The following is a 19,740-nucleotide window of genomic DNA, read 5'->3' as shown; positions in this document are numbered from 1 at the left end:
AAAGACAGGAATTTGAATCAGAAAAGATCTGGTTATAGGACTGAAACCATATTTTCTAAACCTGCTTTGCACCACAAATGATTCAATATTTTCCAAACTTTCTGACTAAATGTGCTTATTTTCCCCATTGGTTTTAAAAAATTAGCAAATGTCATTAGGCACACTTGGAATATGATTTTTCTGCTGCAGAAATGTTGGAAGGCCCCAGGTTTGAAACCATCCCAAACAGATGGCTCCACTTAGTTACCCTCTCCTGCAGCTATTTCCTCATTTCAGAGTACTAACGAGACATATTTATGCGTCCAGAGATCCTTAACAGGGCAGAAAACACGTGTTGTTGTTTCATTAGTCTTACCACGAACTCACTAAACCTTTTTTTGGACACTCAGCCACTCTTTAACAGTAAAACCAGAAGGCAAAGTTGGGAAATAACTAGCAGCCTAGCTGCCCCTCAGCCAAGGATCCGAGAACGCGCTGTGCATGACGGGAGTAGGCGGCGGAGCTTCTGGGAAATGTAGTCTGGCGACACCGCCCTGCTCTCCATTCCTGTAATGGCTGCTTTCAGTCAGGTAAGGCACAAACTCCGCTCCCGGGGATTCCAGGACTGATTCTCCAGAGTGCAGTTGCAGAACGCAACAAATTTGCACCCTCCCAGGGCGAAGGAACTCCCGATCTTTATGTCAGATCTCGGGATGAGTTTGCTTCTCGGCTTGGTTTCGTTTAGCTATCTGTGTGTGATAAGTAACTTTAAATCTAGTAGTCTCTTTTTGAACGAACTGTTAGGGAGTGTTTTTTGTACTTGTTACCAATTTCCGTCCTTGCATTTCTTTCCATATTGACTCTAGCTTCCTCTTTAAAATAGGCTGTGTTACGAGTAACGTCTTAGCCTCAGCATCCGGAAGTTCCAAAGAGAATATTTCACGTTGGATAGAATTTTACATATACCATTGTTTTGGTAAGTCTTATTAATTCCTTTCAACTTCACAGAGTCACGTGTTGTGTTGCTTGACTTTTGCCAGATTTAGCTGGATTTTCTAGATAGGAGGCATGCTAAGAAAATGTGACTTTTACTTGTTAGGATAATTTAAGTTTGCAAGTATCTTGTGAATTTTTCCCTCTCTTTTCTAATGCTGTACAGTTGTCCAGTTCCAGTTTGGTAGATGCATATATTGCCTATCGGAATTGCCGGTTTGAGGGTGTTGTTGTGAGATTAACCTAAAATGACTGTTTTTAGTTTTGTCATCTTGAACTGACATCTGAAATGATTCACAAACTCCAGTCTAAAAGACTGTTGTATATTTATATTGTCATTCAAAAAAGTCAGGCTTTTTTTTTTTTTTTAACAGTTTCTTTTGTTCCGTTTTTAATTTCTAGGCAGGTTCAGCCCTCCAGATCCTAACATCATGGATTCAGTTCCAACACAACTGATCTTAGTCCTCACTTTGCTGCTTTTGATCCTGCCTGGCGTTGAAGCAGTCGAAGCTGGAGATGCGATTGCACTCTTATTAGGTGTGGTTCTCAGTGTTACAGGCATCTGTGCTTGCTTGGGCATATATGCAAGAAGGCGAAATGGACAGATATGACTTTGAAGGACTCTTCTGAATTAGACTTCACCCTGACCATTGTGCTGAAAACCCTTGTGCTGTTGAGGCCGAACCCAAGATTTGCTCTCTCCTGTCCTCAGAAAGAGGGTTACAGTTAGCCGAGCGTTAACACCCTCAGTTAAGAGGATGCTTTCCTGTTCATACTTGTTTCTCCTCTGATGGGAGCAGATGGGGTGGAGGGAGGCTCTTAACAACAAAGAGTGCAGTAATAATGTGGCCCATAATTTGTATTTGCTGCTTGGGAGGTGGCCAAAGCGAGAGGGCTTAAGTTTGCAAAAGTATTATCTCATACTTTGAAAGTGTTTGTTCAGAATCTCGTAAATCTACATCGTTATTATAATCACTGCCTCTTGCATTCTGGGGGTTCTCTCCTTCATTTGGGGGGTTGGGTTGGGTTTTGGATTTGTTTTTTTGTTGTTACTGTTTTCTTTTTAATGCTTCTGTTTTTAACCTAGTTGTACTTAGCTCTTAATAGCCAAAAATTGAAACTTTTAACTCTGAGGAAAAGTTTAATAAAAATGTATTAAACATAACTAATACTAAAATGGTGAAAATATTTGTTAAAAAAATAACTATACATTAATTGAGTGCCTTCTCCTTTGTGGGATGTATTGTATCAAATACATAACCATTGTACTGTCAGTTCACCTATTGTTTTGGCCTGCTTGTATCCAGATGCTAGCTAATTATTTCTAATCTGAGTGAAGAGGGACTGGTTATGTTACCTTCAAGGATCACAATGGGTACGAAATGGGCATCTATGAGATAGAAGAGACTGCTGATAGAAAATCCACAAATATGAAAGGAAATGTATTGTCCTTCTTTGATTTATATACCAGCGTTTGTTGTATACCCTCCTTGCCCTAGTAATTCAAAGAGTTCCCAAACCAGTAGATTACAGAGGGTTTTAGTTCACATTGTTGGGCCTTGGACAAATATTTTCGTTAGAATTTGTATTTTGAACGTTATAGTTTGAAGAAAAAGTACTCAAATTGTTAGTACACAAGAATTACTTCAGGCCCTTAAGTTGCTGTCCGTATTGCAGAGGAGTAGAGAAAGTGGGACCTGAAGATCCGTGCTTGCAAGGATCTTCACACCTTTATTTGATTCTGGAGATTTGGCCAGCATGAAATAATCTCAGTAAGTCGATCTATGTTTTCAGTGGAAGTAGATAATCAAGTTGTTCCCCAGAATGCACTGTCCAACCTCTCACTCTCCAGGTAAACTTAAAAGCCTTGACTTTTGTCAGGAAGCAGGCTGTGGCCAATAAAATTCAGTATGTAGACCCTTTCCCCAAGTGAGCTGATATGGTTTGCCTGTGAGTTCTGGTTAGCAGTAAAAAGCAGTGACGAATGCTTGCATTATAAAGAAATGGAAACCAAGTGGGTTTTACTGGGTTTTGAAGGTGTTTTATCTTTTCACCAGAGAAGACACTAACAGTCTCTGTTTGGGTAAATTGGCACTTAATAAAAATCGTTTGCACGTGCTAGGGGAAAAAAGGAACCATACAGGTGGCAGGACAGCTGTCAACTTTTGTGCACCAGCTCTTTGGAGCGGATTTAGAGAGGCTGACTTCCCTTGCAAGTCTCAACTTCTCCTCTGGGATGGGAAAAATCTAATGTAAAGCACATTGTAAGTCACAGTCACCTCCAGGTACTAATTTTAGAATATTCAAAATAATGCTACAGGGAAACAGTCTTTCACTGACAGCATGTTTCCACAAGTACGCCAAAGAATGTTTGCAAAACCTGTCGTTTCCTATTTTATCCTTAAAAGCAGAGGTAGAGGGATGTGCTTTCTAAAAATAGCTTTGCTGGGCCAAGGCAATGACTGAGTGGATAAAGGTGCTTCCATCCCCCCCCATGACCTGCCTGAGCTGGCTCCTCATGACCAGCAACCACGTCATGGGAGAAAAAACACCTCCCACAACTGACAACACCCTGACCGCCATAACTGTTCCCAACCTCTGACATACCCACTAGGTAATTAGTGCTTGATATAATTAAAAGACAGGGGGTGGTGGGAGCTTCATTTCTTACTGAGACTGTGATATTTTTGCTTAAACACAGAAACCTGGGCTGTGGAGATGGCTCCATTGATAACAATGCTTCCTTTACGAGCATGAAGCCCTAACATACATGGGTAAAATCTCTACCTCAGGGGTAGAGACAGGTGTGTCCCTGGGGCTTCCTGCTCAGCCACTAGCCACTGCATTGAGTTCCAGATTCTGGGAGAGGCCCGCCCCCCAAATAAGGCTGACTGAGGAAACGGCCCAGTGTTCTGTCCTCCATGTGTGCACACTCATATCTACCATACACACAGACACAAAAGGCCCAGTGTTCTGTCCTCCATGTGTGCACACTCATATATACTATACACACACACACAAAGCCGTATAGTAACTCTTAATCATCGGCTCCTTGGAGAATCTGATAAATGCTCTTGTTTTGTTTTTCCCCTAACTTAATATCTGTACACGCTCGCATTTTCTGATTAGTTTCTCAAAATGTGCAGCGCTAAAGCCCATCTAGGAATCGACAATTCCAATTTTCTGGTTTGCTTGTTCATTTGTTCTCAAGTTCAAATTCTTTCCAATTGCACAGTTGATTACGTTGCTCGTAGGGAGAACACCTGTAGAATTGACAGGCGTCCCTCGGGTGCCTGGCACAGTGTCTGATGTTTGATAAGTGTTCTGCTAGTTAGAGGAGCCGAGTTTAATTTTAAAAACCAGAAGCAATGAAGAATTTAAGGCCTGTGTCAGTATTTTTGATGTCTGCCTCACAGCTTTCAGGACTTGAATTTTACTCTTCAGAAGGTGGAACGTAACATGTCTTGACCTGGGGATCTTTAGTTTATCCTAGATGGGATTTTCTGAGTTCTTAAATTTGGAAGTTTACATTTTCCCTAAAATTTAGGGAAAAAATTTTCCATTATTTCTTCAAATACTTTCGCAGCTTGGCCATTTCTGCTTCTATGTTAGGACTCCAGTGACCCAAATGTAGATGGTTTATTGTGGACTTAGCAATTTATTAGCCTTTTTTTTCTGTTATTCAGATTGTGTAAAATCTAGTGCTCTAGCACCAGATTCACTAATTCTACAGTTGTATTTTTCACTCCAGTCCTAGGGAATCCATTGTCTTCATCCAGCCTCTAAGATATTATGCAGGAGGTGCATAGACATTTGTACAGGCAAAACATGTTGAATGTATAAGATAAAAGCTTTCAAATAAATATTAAATAAATTAAAAGTAAATGTATGTTCCCCATGATAATGAGTATAAAAGAAACTCCAAGTTTGATTGACTAGCCTTAACATGATTTACACACCTCCAGAATTCCCAGGGACTAAACTACCAACCAAAAAGTACACATGAGGGACCCACGACTCCAACTTCATATGTAGCAGAGGATGGCCTTATCTGGCATCAGTGAGAGGGGAGGCCCTTGATCCTGTGAGGGCTTGATGCCCCAGTGGAAGGGAATGCTAGGGTGGTGAGGCAGGAGTGTGTGAGTGGGTGGGAGAGCACCCTCAGAAACACGGGGCAGAGGGATGGGATAGGGAGTTTGCAGAGGGGAAACTGGGAAGGGGGCTAATATTCGAAATGTAAATAAATAAAATAACCCATAAAAAATGTAAAAAAAAAGTTTAAAATGAAAAAGAAAACAAACCTATAAATATTGGCAGGATAGTACATATAACTTTTCTAATTTTTAACAACTTCATTTATCTAAATATTTCCTGCCAAAAAGTATAATTGCTATAAAAATGTGCTTCAAATGCCATTTAATTTCTGACTGGCAAAATATAAGCTCCAGTGTTCATTTCTGCTGGATATTATTTATGAATGATTGAAAATATTAGTTGTTTCTTCACAATCTGAAACAATGTTGTAAAATGTTATAGACAAGAAGGTTAAGTATTTCTAAAGGGCTAATCACGAAGTACTTTGTAAAACACTGGGATTATAAATACTCCTTTTCACAATGTTAGTCAAGATAATTATGTTCTAGTTAAATGTGCATAAATCACTTAGCAAAAGAACTTAGAAAGCACATTCACCAAGAATGGAAACTATATCATATTTTATTTCACCCAATTTGTAAGAATAACTTTCACTTCAGAGCATTTGACACCAGTGTAAAACAATTTTACGAGTCTTGGTATGTTATGTGCTAGCTTCCACTTCTTTGTGTAATGCTTTCTCAGATAGCACCTCTCAAGGCTCAAAAAATGAAGTCTTTAGTTTTCTGATTGGTTTGGTTTGCTTGGTTGTTTGCCTAAATTAGGTCAGAAGTCTCTCCAAGGTTCTCTTGTGGTAGGATCTTGTTGCTTCGTGTTGTTTATTCATAAAAATAGTAAAGATTACTAATGTGCTGACAGTATTGCAATGACCCCCTTTCAGTCAGAAGCAATGAAGATTTGATTCCAACTCTCAACTCCTCACTAACAATGGCAGTTTAGGCTCCATTCTCCCACCACCAAATAGAGTGATAAACACTGAAAGCCTCCTTATTCCTGAATGTTGCTAGCCCTGTATTAGTCAGTCACCTTGTGGGCTGTTGGCTTTGATTGGGAGTGGCTGGGCAATGGCTTGTTTTCTTTCTTGCTTCTTGAGATAATTCCTAATCAAGTTTATTCAGATCAGAAAATGAGCTGCCCCCACACTACTGAACTGAACCCAAAAATCTACCAAAGGGCTAACCTGCCATTGTGATGTGGCAAACTTGGCTAACACATCTTCCCAGTGGCTAAGGCAGACAGTTGATGGGATGAATCACGCATTTTGCTCCCCCAATCTAAACACTGTCTATCACTAAATCCTATGCATTCACCTTCAAAGTTTCCCTAGTATCTGTCCATTTCCAATCCCTTGGTTCTATCCAGTTCACTTTAAGTGCATTATGATGATGTGGATAAGATCAACAGCACCTCCTAGCTGGACTTCTGACCTCTCATCTTACTCCTCTGCAACGTTTTCTAAGCTCAACTGTAATGAACTTTTAAGAAATAGAGTCTCCATTGCAATGACCATTGGCAAGTGAAGATGGATGGACAGAGGTATGCTCGTGCTGTGGGACACACGGACACTCTACAGCTTCCATGACAAGATGTGTTCTATGCTTTGTTTTGTTTTGTTTGTTGTTGTTTTGTGTGTGTGTGTGTGTGTGTGTGTGTGTGTGGGTGTGTGTGTATGATTTTTTTTCTTTCAGGAGGGAGCTTGCAGCTTGCAATGGTGGAGGATGAATATGAGGGGACTGGAAGATGTGATGTGAAACTCACAAAGAACCAATAAAAATTATAAAGAAAAAGACATGGAGTCTGGTTTGGAAAGAGGAAAAGGATCATTGGAAATGAAGAGAAGAGAGAATAATGAGGGGGTGGGGAGAGTGTTTACCCCTTTAGTTGGCTTTGGGAACCTAGGAGAAGGGAGCTTAAAAATTCTCATAAAATAGCTAACTTTATTCAGAGCATCAGGCAATTTATACTCTGAGAGTTAAGTGTCACATGAGCAAAGTGTACAATCACAAGGACAAGCTGCATGCAGAAGACAAGCCCACATGGCAAAACATATAAAAACAAATAACAATAGTCAGTTGTAATGAATAATCTAAAGCAAACTCACTCCTATCCGCTAGACCAAGGCGGCCACAAAAACACAGTCCATGAACGGTTCTGTGTTTATGAAGAAACTGAGGTCACCAGATATATGAATATATAAATTCCTCAGAAAGCCCATTATGTAGAATTTTCAAGCAGGAAAAGAAAGAGAGAATCTTACTCCGCTGCCCAAAGTAGCCTTGAACTCTTGGGCTGCAATCTTCTTCCTACTATGCCTTTTGAGCCTAGTGTCTATAGGAACACTCTACCCTTGGCTATAGTTGAACAACCACCAACACAAATCCGATCCTATTGTTAAACATGCCAGCCCCAACTCCTTTGGGAGGCCTCCTGTTTTGATGAATTCCTTAGAATGCTAAATCTTGGAGGAAAGCACCTCTTCATTGCCCTTTATTTTTCCAGTCTCACCTACACCACCGCCAACCTCACTTCCTAGGAACAGCAATGTGCTTTCTTGACCCTTCCCTCCCTGTCTCACACTTGCACACACATGCTCACTTGGCCTCTTGAACCCCCTAGGGTGGTTTACCCCAGTGTGGCTGGCTTACTTCCGTAGATGTAGGCTTGAACAGCATGTACTTAGGACATTTACCCCATCTTGCTTATTGTTCACAGGGCTTCTTTGATATCTACCAGGCACAGATCATACTGAGCTGGAATCGATGTCTGTATATCTTCATTTCAAACACCCTCACCCCATTCCAGAATAGATAAACTGCGGGAGAAAGAACTATGTCTCAAATGTTCAGGGTTTGCCAGCATAAAGCTAATGTGTGATTCCATGTCTCCTTGCTCACCTATGCTGTCACAGTCTCCGCGTAGCTCTGCCAACCACTGAGACCTTGCCTAGAACAGTCTAAAGCTCACTTAGTTTTACCACATTCTTTGCCATTTATGTTGGAGAACACAATTTTAACAATTTTTTAAAGACAGTCTACTGAATTTGACTAACTGTTATTTGTTCACATTTAGTTGCATTTTCTGAATGACTCAAAACTCCGTGTACCTTGCAATTGAGAAATGGAAGCCATTTTAAATGGTAAGGACAATCTCTTCTGCACTGTGCCTTTTTCCCTATTCATATCGTTCACCACCAGAGGCAATTTGCCAGGAATACGAAAGTCAAATGCTATTCTGGGCCTCCAAATTCAATGCTAGTAATATACCTTGCAAAATCTGTTTCCCTCCAAAAGCTTTCACTAAAGGGGATTAGTGATAGCCATCTGTAGGAACCCATAATGCATTGTTTTTCCTATATATTGTGTGTGTTACATTACACCTTGATTTTTACAGTTTTTTATTAATATATATTTTTATGCTTCCATTCCTTGTAATCTGCCATCAATCTATCACTTACATTCTAACCTTCTTGAAATGCAGTCTGTCTTTTTTTATCATTGCAGGCACTTACAAACCTAATCTTCCCTATAAGAAATTTCAGTTTCTATTTACTTCTGCGTTTAGTTTAGTTCCTCAAAAAAATCTTAAAGAAATACAGCTGCCTTGGTAAACGAGTCTTAATGTTGACAGAGTATCAGATTAAAACTGGTATTATTACTCTTCAATAACATTACGCATTGGGAATTATCCATTTATAGAAAACTGTGTGACCTCTCTTTTCCTGAGATCAAATTAGAATCTTCTCTTTCTCTGTGATATATTCACAAGAAAATTGACAACATGCAGTAGTATTTAGATGACACTACCACAGGAGAGGCCAAATTTCATATTTCATGCAAATAAGAAGTCTGTGTCCATCAAAAGGGAAAAGAAGCACCAAGGGTCAAAATCCTTTATTTCCAAAGATGTCTCGAATAAACATAAATAGTATTCCACTGCTCACCTTCAGTTACAATGAATGGAGTCCCAAAGAACTCCTTGCTTGGTCCATCCTGTTGTAGTGCTGGGCTTTCACTCAGGTACTATGATTTCTGAAACAATATCTTGGCATAATTAATACACACAAAAAGAAAACCATCAAAAGTAGCCTTTAAAATATCATCTTGTGGGCTGGAGAGATGGCTTAACGGTTAAGAGCACTGACTGCTCTTCCAGAGGTCCTGAGTTCAATCCCCAGCAACCACATGGTGGCTCACAACCATATGTAATGGGATCTGATGCCCTCTTCTGGTGTGTCTTAATTTACAGTGTACTCATATACATAAAATAAATAAATATATCTTTAAAAAATATATCATCTTGTTCATGCACATAGTTGGGGCACTCTGTAACAGTCCTCTTATAGAAGTAGGAATTTCATTGATGAAAAACTCAAGCCGTGTTTAGTATTTATATATATTCTATATATATTCGAGTCACCTCGAATGAAGGGAAGGTTTCTTAAAGCATTTAGCTTTTACAACGAGCTGAAAATAATTCAAAGCTGAGTCCTGTGAGACAGGTGAACAGAAACCAAGGCAACAACACTGGGTGAGTTATTTGCCAATTGAGTAAGAGCGCGCGCGCGCGCGCACACACACACACACACACACACACACACACTCCGTATCTACAGATACAGACACTAAGAATTGGAGACAGTTAGCTATGTAGAGCAGCACACTTACACAAAACGGTTAAGGTGAATGACATCACGGTAAGGCCATCAGTGTTTTTCTCTTAATTGTAAACCATGCTCGCTGATTGAAACATACATTTGTTTTGTTTCTCGTTGCTGTGACAAAACACCTTGACAACAGCAACTTAAGGGAGGAAGGGCCTGGTTTTGAGGATACAGTGATGACTAGGGAGACATGGTGGGAGTTCGAGGTGGGTCTTCACTATTAGGCTGTAGTCAAGAAGCAGAAAGATGAATGCTGATGGCCAGCTTGCTTTCACAGTTCTCACTTTTCATTCAGCCCACGATGCCATACCATGAGATGACAGTAAACACCCTGAGAGTGTTTTCTTCCCGCTACAATTAAACATCAAACATTCCTCACAAACACGCCTATTGATGTATCTCTTAGATTCTGATAAACAATGAAGATTAGCCATAACACTGCATTATATAATGTATTCTTCTGCAACTAATAAAATTATGCTAGCACTAAATAATGATATAGTATAACAAAATGACTGAGACATGGAGAAGCATATGTGCTATTTCAGAACGTAAGAGACTGAGGCAGGAGAATGACAAATCCAAAGCCAGGCTGCCTACCAGGTTGCAAAGTAAGTTCCAAGTCATGGCGGTGAAAATACAAGCAAAAGAAACGTGCATCTTCTGGCAGTGCCGAGAAAAGACTATTGTGCACGCCACATTTCATATGTATAAGTTAACTAAACCACATTAGTTTTTCTACTTTTTTTTTTTACATGAATCATGGATAGTTTAACTCAAGCATTCTTCCAGTCCATACATTTCCATGACCCATTACTTCTTCAAAAGCTATTTCCTTAACAGTGCTAGTGTTTTCTATCATCTTGCCATTATTGATAACACTATAATAAAAAGCATTCTCACTAAATGAAAAAAAAAGAAAGAAAGACAGACACATACCTACTTTGAGCCTTTGCTTCTAGCCTGGAAATTGACCCTTAAACATTACTCTTTATGTTATAATCCATGAAAATGTACATAAGCATATGTCTAAACTATCTGTCCAACTGATTTTCTCCAAAATGGGAAGATAACTGAGGGGACTACACACCACTGAATCTGAAATGCTACCAGTCTGGATTTATAAAAGAGCAGTCTGGATTCTGGATGTAGAAAGAGATTTTTATTCAGAGGAAGAAGATAACAGCTCTCTGATTAGAAGAGACCGTAGAAAGACCAGAATCACTGTGTGCTTTTGTAATAGGCAGTTTGTAGGAGGGTCAAGGAGACACTCAATACAAAAGCAAGAATCGTCACATGCTCTTAAGTTGTCACTTTGGAGATTGATCCCATTGTTTCCATAATTGAAATAAGCATTAGTCGTCCAGTGATCCCTAATTTTGTTATTGTGGGAGGTCAAGAGTAGTGGCAGCTGCCAGGAAATACCATGAATGTGATCATTGTTACAGTAATATGCCCCGTGCCACACAGTGAGGAGTTTCTTTCCCAGTTGCAGTTAAGGGACAGGAGCCTATGGTTAAGAAAGGCTTCATTGAAAAGAGCACTAGTAGAGGAGTCAAGTAGTCAATCAAAAAAAAAATTCAACATGTGTGTCCATATCTTTATGTTGGTATTTACTTTTGACTATACTGCAAATAGGATGCGCGCCAATGGGCAACCCACAAGTTACCATAAACCTCACTTTCTTACAGGAAACTATAAACAAATAGAAGTGTCCTAACCAATGAGAGTGTTCTTCTGTCAGGCCCAGAACACTCTTTAAAAGAGCAAGTGCAGAGTGAAGAAGGCTTCAGCAGATAGCTCACTTAGAAATAAACAGGAAGGGAAATTCCATAGAAATAATAACTTGAGAGATCACATGACTTAAAGAAAACGAATAGAAATCACCCACAAGTCTGGTGTCCACATGCTATATACCCGTTAGTGTGTTTGCAGTTTCCACATTTCCACCATTCACTGTGCTCCTTCAGGGACTGGCATATCAAGGGGAACTCCCAATTAAGATTATGTTCCTAAAGTTAGGACAACTGAGGAGGAGGAGGAGGAGGAGGAGGAGGAGGGAGGAGGAGGAGGAGGAGGAGGAGGAGGAGGGGAGGACGAGGACGAGGACGAGACGAGGTGACGAGGCGAGGACGGAGGAGGGGGAGGAGGAGGACGAGGGAGCCGAGGACGCGAGGGCGAGGGAGGATGCGAGGACGAGGATGAGGAGGAGGAACGAGGGACGAGGATGAGGGAGGAGGAGGGCGAGGATGAGGATGAGGAGGCGAGAAGAGGACGAGAACGAGGAGGACAAGGAGGAGGACAAGGACGAGGAGGACGAGGACGAGGAGGAGGACGAAGACGAGGAGGAGGACGATGACAAGGAGGAGGACGAGGAGGAGGACGAGGAGAAGGAGGAGGAAGCATAATAATGGAGATCCAGGAGTCTTGTGTGGGTGTTTTACTAAAAGCACATACTTTACTATGTAGTTTAGGGTTGGCTCTGCTTAAATGAGAGTTAAGCTTCTATTTTATTAGGTTGATTGTGTCTGCCTGGAAGCAGTAACAAGGATGTCTGACTATTGGTTTGTGGACATACTCAAGAAAGCCAGTCTGGAATCTAACTTACGAGCCTAGCTTTGAACTCTGATGCTCGGCCTCCACCTCGAGTTAGCAACAGCTTTGAAGGCAGATCTCTGTCAACTTCTTCTATGCAGAGAATAACTGCATAAGAAAACTTTATTCTCCGTGCTGCCCACATTAGAAGTACTTATTGATTATTTGATATGGGAAATTTGTTTAGTCAATCATTTTTGAAATTCCACTTAATATTTTTATTTTATTTTTAATATTTTTTCACTAAAATAGAATTATATATCTTTCCCTCTCCCTTTCTTCCTTTCAGGCCTTCCCAACCACTTTCCCTCAAACCCCTGTACTCCCCCTTTCTTCCTTTGATTATTATTACATATACATATGTATGTGTTTGTATGTGCATTAATATACATAATATGCTAAATCCATTGTATACATGATTTCAAGGATGACATACCTACATTAGACAATCTGTAAAGGGGCTCATCATCTAAACATCTTGCACAGAATCCTTGTGGTCCTTCCACAGCAATCTGAGCCCTTTTCATAGCTTTGATGTTTGCTCTGGACAGTTTTCTCCCAAATTGATATGTTGTGGGAGGAGACTAGGTCATGAGGGTATAGACCTCATAAATTAAATTATGAAGTAAGGACATATAGTGTGGCATTCACTGTTCTCCAGTTGCTCTTTATTTCTTCCCTTCTTTTCTCTCCTTCACCTACCCTACCCCCACTTCTCTATGTCATGTAAGAGTATACACAAGAAGGCCTCTCCAAACCAGGAAAGGAGTCCTCAAGAGATACCAAATGGGTTGGCATCTTGACCAATTTCTAGGCTAGAGAACTGTAAGAAATAAATATCGATTGTTTAAGCGACTCAGTCTATAATATCCTGTTATAGCGACTTAAACAGAGTAATACATCCCTGTCTCATATCATTGAGAAGTGTCATCCATCCAGCTGCCCTGACTGTACCATACATACCAGTACATATACATCCACATATACACATGCATAGCTTTTCCTATTCATGTGCCAATGACCATGCCTTACATTTATTGAGTACTTATCATCTCCAATATTGTATTGAATGTTTTATAAATATAATTATCTCTTGCAATTTCAATACAAATTCATCGGTTACTTACTATTTTACTGCCATAATGCCCATATATGAAACTCAAAAAAAGGATCTAATTGTCCCAATATCATAGCTAGTAAACAGTAGAGAGTCAAAGCCAGACTGTTTCCATATCCCATGAATCCTTCTCACAGTATTCAGCCTAGAGAGAGGGAGGAAATCCGAGTTGCCTTCACCATCCATTGGAGCTTTTTTTTTTTTTTTTTTTATTTTAACTCTTTCCTTGGTCTGGTCCAGATCCACGGTTTACACACCCACTGTTCAGCCCTCTCTCCTGAGATCTGTTCATTCTGCTGTTTATTAATTTAGCTGTTATAGAACTAATGGTAGAGAGACTATGAATAGAAAAACATTGAAACCCAAGCTTTCTAGGTACTTATGATCTGGAGACCGGCAATGACAACCATACCTAGTATGAGACATTTTTTGCCATATAATGTACTTGAGCATATCTGTGTACGTACTGACTAGCAAGTGGCTAACACTGAATAAAAATCAAACATTTTCTTTCTCTACCACAAGGAACAAGTAGCCTAAATGTCATGCAGATTGCCTTTCCCTAATTAATTTCTGTATGTGCTTTCTTACATAATTTACTCTGCTGATTACCTTCTTGGAACATTATCTCCTTTTTTGTCTTTTGAGAACTGCATTTACTTATTTATTTGTTTATTTATATAACACATATCTACTAAGAAACTATGCAGATCCAGATAACCGTACACTTGGGCGGCTGATATTATTTAGTAAACAAATATTAATTGATGCTAGTGATGTTAATCAAACATTGTAAGCCAGTGGATTGGAGAGACGGCTCAGTGGTTGAGAGAACTGACTGCTCTTCCAGAGGTTCTGAGTTCAATTCCCATCAACTGCACGGTGGTTCACAACAATCTATAATGGCATCTTAGGATGTCTTCCAGTGTGTTTGAATAGAGCAACAGTGTGCTCATATAAAATAAATAAATAAATAAATAAATAAATAAATAAATAAATAAATAAATAAATCTTTAAAAACAACATTGTAACTAAACAGAAAGGGATTGGTGAGCAGTGATGGTGCTTTATAGAGAAAGACCAGGGAGAGTATCTGCTCAGGGAATACATGAGCAGATGTCTAAAGGAAGGAAAGATCTGAGTTATGTGGTCTACTGAAAGATGGTCGGTCACACACAAGCACCCTAATCTCCTCTTCTTACATTGTCTCCCTTATAGAATTTCTCAATATTGATAGAATGCCCCTAAGGTTACACTATGAACAGATAACGTGTAGCAGCTCTGATTCTCCAAATTTAAATTTTAACACTAGCCACTACTTATAGATGATCCCATGAGAGCGCACGATTGTTAATTCATGCTCAGTTGCTAAAATTAAACTCATCTGTCAACACTGAATGTCTTGTCTGATTTCCTCATGTGGGTGTGTACCACTATCCATCTCCTAGCTAACCAACCTCGAACATATTCTAATCTCATATCCAGGCTATGATTCTGACCTACACTGGCCCTTTCTCTCAGTAGTTTTTCCCATTCGTTGTTCTATCACTGTAGTAATGGTCGGGCCTGACAACTGTTCACAAGCACAAACATTTTAAAATTACAAAAATCTCTGGCTTTCATCCAGCCAGGGTGGTGGTGGTGGTGGTGGTGGTGGTGTGTGTGTGTGTGTGTGTGTGTGTGTGTGTGTGTGTGTGTGTGTGAATACTATCACTGCATCTTGGCTGTGTTAGTCTACACCTCAGCCCTACAGGATGCCTTTTGAGCTGCCAGATCAAACAAAAGAAGACCAACAGAGATGGGTGTGGCCCCCAGCTCCAATCCCATTTCCCTCACAGCTGCTCTGCTCTCCCTCATTTTATATTGGATTTCAGTGTAATTGGTGTAAATGACAAATGTGCCACCACCTAAAAATCTCAAAGACATGAGAGTGACGTCTGCCAGGTCCTTCTTTCTAAAGCTCAAACCCCGTGGACTCATATAATTATGGAAGTAGTACTAGAGTCATTTGCTAGCTTAGGCTTCTACTTATATATGTCTTTGGTGGATCCTGGAGTTTTGTTATGAATTTGACATAACAACACAAGAGTTAATTTAGCTTCCCAGAAGGTAACAGAAATCTGGAAGAGTCCAGGACATCTGTAAAGAAGTCAAATTTCTTTTCTCTAAAACATTACTTCTTGAAAATATAGGACTTTGGCCTTTTCCCCAAACCAAAGCCATATATTAGCTTTCTACATCCCTCCTACATTTAATAGAGAATGTATGAAGAGTGGGAGTTTCTAGTCTATGTATCCCATGAGATTTGATATTTTTGTTTTGTGTTTTATCCAACTTTTCAAAAGTAAAGAACTAAGTAGTGTTTAACGTGCATTTCCATGGAGTGTGAAAGCAGCCAGTGTGGACTTCATGGTGCAAAATGTGGATGACACCAGGATGAGCTGTGGTTACGAAGGCCTATACGTTTACTGCTGAGTGATGTAGGAAGACAGTCTCCGGGCCAGCAGGCTGACTGAAACCCCTCACCTATGGCTCAAGTCTTAGCAACTGATTTTTTTTCTTTAACTCTGTTCACCTGCTTTTCTTTGATACATCTAAATTAACTCCAAAGATATAGAAATTTGCTTCTTGAAGCCTCCTTATTCTCAAACATGTACTAGATGATATAGAACTGCCTTCAACATTGGGACTATTGATATGATCCTTGTGGGTTGGTACTGACAAAGTGGATAAAGACAATGAAGAGTTTTTAAGTTTTCTTAAAAGTCTCGGTATCCAAGATCAGAGGTATGGAGCTTTAAAGGCAAGAATCACAAGGGCTACAATTTATGTCAAAGTTAGATGAGATCAGAATAACCTTGAAATGTTCTTTCCTGGTACTATATAGCAATTATTTTAGATATAACCTGGCAATTATTTTTTACTTATGTATTTCCTACTTATTTTAGCTTTTGTTAATTATTTTGGTTAATAAATCTGGATCATAGTCAAGGTCCTGGAAATCTCCAATGTGTTGCTAAGGTAAACATGGACATTCCTGGGAGAGGGACAGAAGGCCAAGAACTGTGTAGGCAAAATGAAATGGAATCAGAACAGGATGACACACTGTCATCATTTCAATTAGAATAAAGGTGAATTGTAAATGTTCTAGAAATCCATGCTAAATTTTGAAGACTGAATGAAAAAAATCTCTTGTTCTTTGGTTTTAATTGTATATTGACATAACATTTTGTATATATTCATGCAAATAAAGTTTATGTCTAAAATTGGTTTTTAGCTATTTCTTCTGACTTTTTTTCATTTGCCTTTAGAAAAGTATAAATTATACACAAGCTTCATGTTTATGGACATACTGGTTTACTTTACATTCCTTATAGCATACTTAGAGCATGTAAGATTTAGTGGGGGAAAAATCTCGAATCCAGTTTCAACTGGCTCTTACCAGTTCGTTAGTAAGTAGTTTAGTAGAACGGAAACTTTGTATTGGCCTTGGCAACTTGTGTGTGTGTATAGGTAAAATAGATTTCCTCATAAGAAAATGGAATCATGGAATTAGCCTTACAAGATTTGTGAAAATCAAATAACTTAATAAATGAACAGAACAAAGCCTGTTACTTTATAAGCAATGTATAATTGCAGATGTTCCTCAACACTAATATACCTACTGTTATTTGAAAAGATTGGAAGAACAAAAGTGCATACAGCCCAGTAATGGCAACTCAACCAATGTTGAATGCTGATTCTTTGCTCTCATGCTCCAGTAACAGCCTTGAGCTACATCTCACTGGAGCTGCCCAGCAAGTCAAGGGATAGACTCCCAGGAAAAGACCACAATTCAAAACGTGATTTCTAGACAACACACAGTACTTCCACAACATTGACAAAAGATTTTCAAGTCAAACATCACAAATCGGAAACTCTTATGAACTAACTACTCATCTCTCTCAACCTGGCTTTTATTACAGTGAATGGAGAATGATGATTACAAGATAAAGTTGGGATATTATGAAATAATGAATTTTAAATTAATTTTTAAGTCACAAAATTAGGCAAATATTAGCAAATGTCATTAACAATGTTCTACTCCTGCCAGAATAATCATGTGCTCATTTTCCCCACCTCTTAATCCTGAACATGTGTAGGTATGGCTGTTGATGCATGTTTCCTTTTCTCCCTTTGTAGACTATGCTCCAAGTGAAGGTTTAGAAAAATGACAACATAACTCATGTTAATGCCAACTTCAGCCTCAAACTATGTCTGTTCACTCACTAAGTATTTAGCTTGGGTTCTCAACAAGCTGGACACTGCATAGTTCTAATGTTAACTTACAGTACTTCACACTATACTTTAGAAGTATTTGGACATACTATACGAATAGATTTTAGCCATAATATCTGATACAAGTACTGAGTAAAACCGGGCCACTGTTTTTTATTTAAAAGTTGGTTTTAAAGTGGTTGAAGATGGGAAGAAATGGCTGGAAAAAGAGTCATTTAATTCTTAATTTTACAGAATTTGAAAAAAATGTTTCTTGAGAACTACATGGATGGTATCACAGAATTTCCGAAAGCCATTTAAATGCCCAACATCTGTATACATGCATACACGTGAGGTTGATCCTGGGATACATTCTTTCAGGTTGATTTGTCATAAAATATTTTGAATATATCTTAGTAATAAAATATGCAGTCCATGTATTCATCAAATGTCAATTTATGCACGTTCTTCTGCAGTACAGAATTAAGACTCTTCATGAAATCCCAGCAAGCACCTCTCACCTATGTGGTGCCAGATGGCACGGAAACCAAACCATTTATAGAGTGGATTATAATCAGGCTACACACAAAAGTGCTGTCTCTGCAGGATTCCTGGTCTCTCAAGCAAGTGCCAAGAATTTATGTTCTTAATTCCCATTAGAATTTACAGGAATTAACAGTGCATGAAAGATAACAAACCTCCTTAACTGGAAAGTGAAGTCTTGTGCTCCAAGACTTTTGTATTCGTTTTACAGATACTTTTCAAAAGAGCGATTTAAAGTAAAAAAATTTGAATTGTTTAAATTGCAAGCATGGAGTAGACTGGGCTAATTGATGGCTTGGTTTAAAGGCAACTAAACATTATAAAGGGTCAACAGACAAATGCTTCCTGAGCTAAGTCGATAGGTGAACTCATTTAGTTCCTAAAACAACAACTAGCCAATATTTTAGGTGCATAAGAAGATGGTGCATGTAGAAGGGCCTCATGTAATGCTAAGTAATGCACACATCCACACCTGATACAGTGCTTACCGGAACTAGTAAATTCCTAGTTGAGAGGTGATCTCATAACCTGGGATCTATTACCTCCTATACATAAAATGCAAGAGCTCAATGTCCCCTCAAAAGTAATTTGCTAAGAGCAACTTGGTGCTTACAAAGACGCGTGGCCATATACCAGATTAAATGACAGCAGTTCTAGATCTTTACTACACTGGAGAAAAATACCACACCAACTAAACCAGCCAGAATGTCTACATTCAGAATTCTCACAGGAGTACAAACTGTTTACCTGGATCTAGTGCTTTGCTTGCCCTAGATAACTGTTCAGACATCAAACTATTAGATAGTTTGGAAATTGAAACAAGGAGTGCTCTGTGCTACTGTCTTCATTGACACTGAAGTATATGAAATCCATAATCAAAAAACACATATACATATGCATACACACATGCATGCCCATGTGTATGCACATATGCATGAACATGTACATATACATACATATATATTTACATACATATGCATATATACACATATATACATATGGACCATTCCAAACGTCCGTCTTCTTTTATTTTCCCCCTTTATTGAAAATAGATTCTTGGGGTTGGGGATTTAGCTCAGTGGTAGAGCGCTTGCCTAGCAAGCGCAGGCCCTGGGTTCGGTCCCCAGCTCTGAAAAAAAAAAATTTAAAAAAAAAAAAAGAAAATAGATTCTTTCCTTGCATATTATATTGTTTTTAGTTTCCCCTCCCTCTACTGATCCCTCCCCTCCCATCCAGATTAACCCCCTTCCTGTCCCTCATTTAAAAGAACAGGGTTCTAAGAGATAACAAAATATAACAAAGTAAAATGTAATAAAATAAAACAAAAAAACATTGAAATTGAACAAGGTGAACACATAGAGGGAAAAGATCCCAAGAGAAGGAACTAGAATGAGAGATGCACTTGTTCTCACACTGAAAAGTCTCCTAAAAACACTAAACT

General features: G+C 39.1%; 1 protein-coding gene across 1 annotated transcript; it reads left to right on the top strand.

The window, feature by feature from the left end:
* Nucleotides 1-825: 825 nt before the first annotated feature.
* Smim30 (small integral membrane protein 30) lies at nucleotides 826-2,199 on the top strand. Its single transcript, XM_032906935.1, has 2 exons — nucleotides 826-955; nucleotides 1,375-2,199. Exon 2 carries the CDS (start codon nucleotides 1,404-1,406, stop codon nucleotides 1,581-1,583), a length of 180 nt encoding a protein of 59 aa, XP_032762826.1. The 5' UTR covers nucleotides 826-955; nucleotides 1,375-1,403; the 3' UTR covers nucleotides 1,584-2,199.
* The last annotated feature ends 17,541 nt before the right edge of the window (nucleotides 2,200-19,740 follow it).

This window comes from Rattus rattus, chromosome 6, assembly GCF_011064425.1.
Source record: "Rattus rattus isolate New Zealand chromosome 6, Rrattus_CSIRO_v1, whole genome shotgun sequence".
NCBI lineage: Eukaryota > Metazoa > Chordata > Mammalia > Rodentia > Muridae > Rattus > Rattus rattus.
The sequence above is the reverse complement of the archived record's forward strand: the minus strand, read 5'-3'. Positions and strand labels throughout refer to the sequence as shown.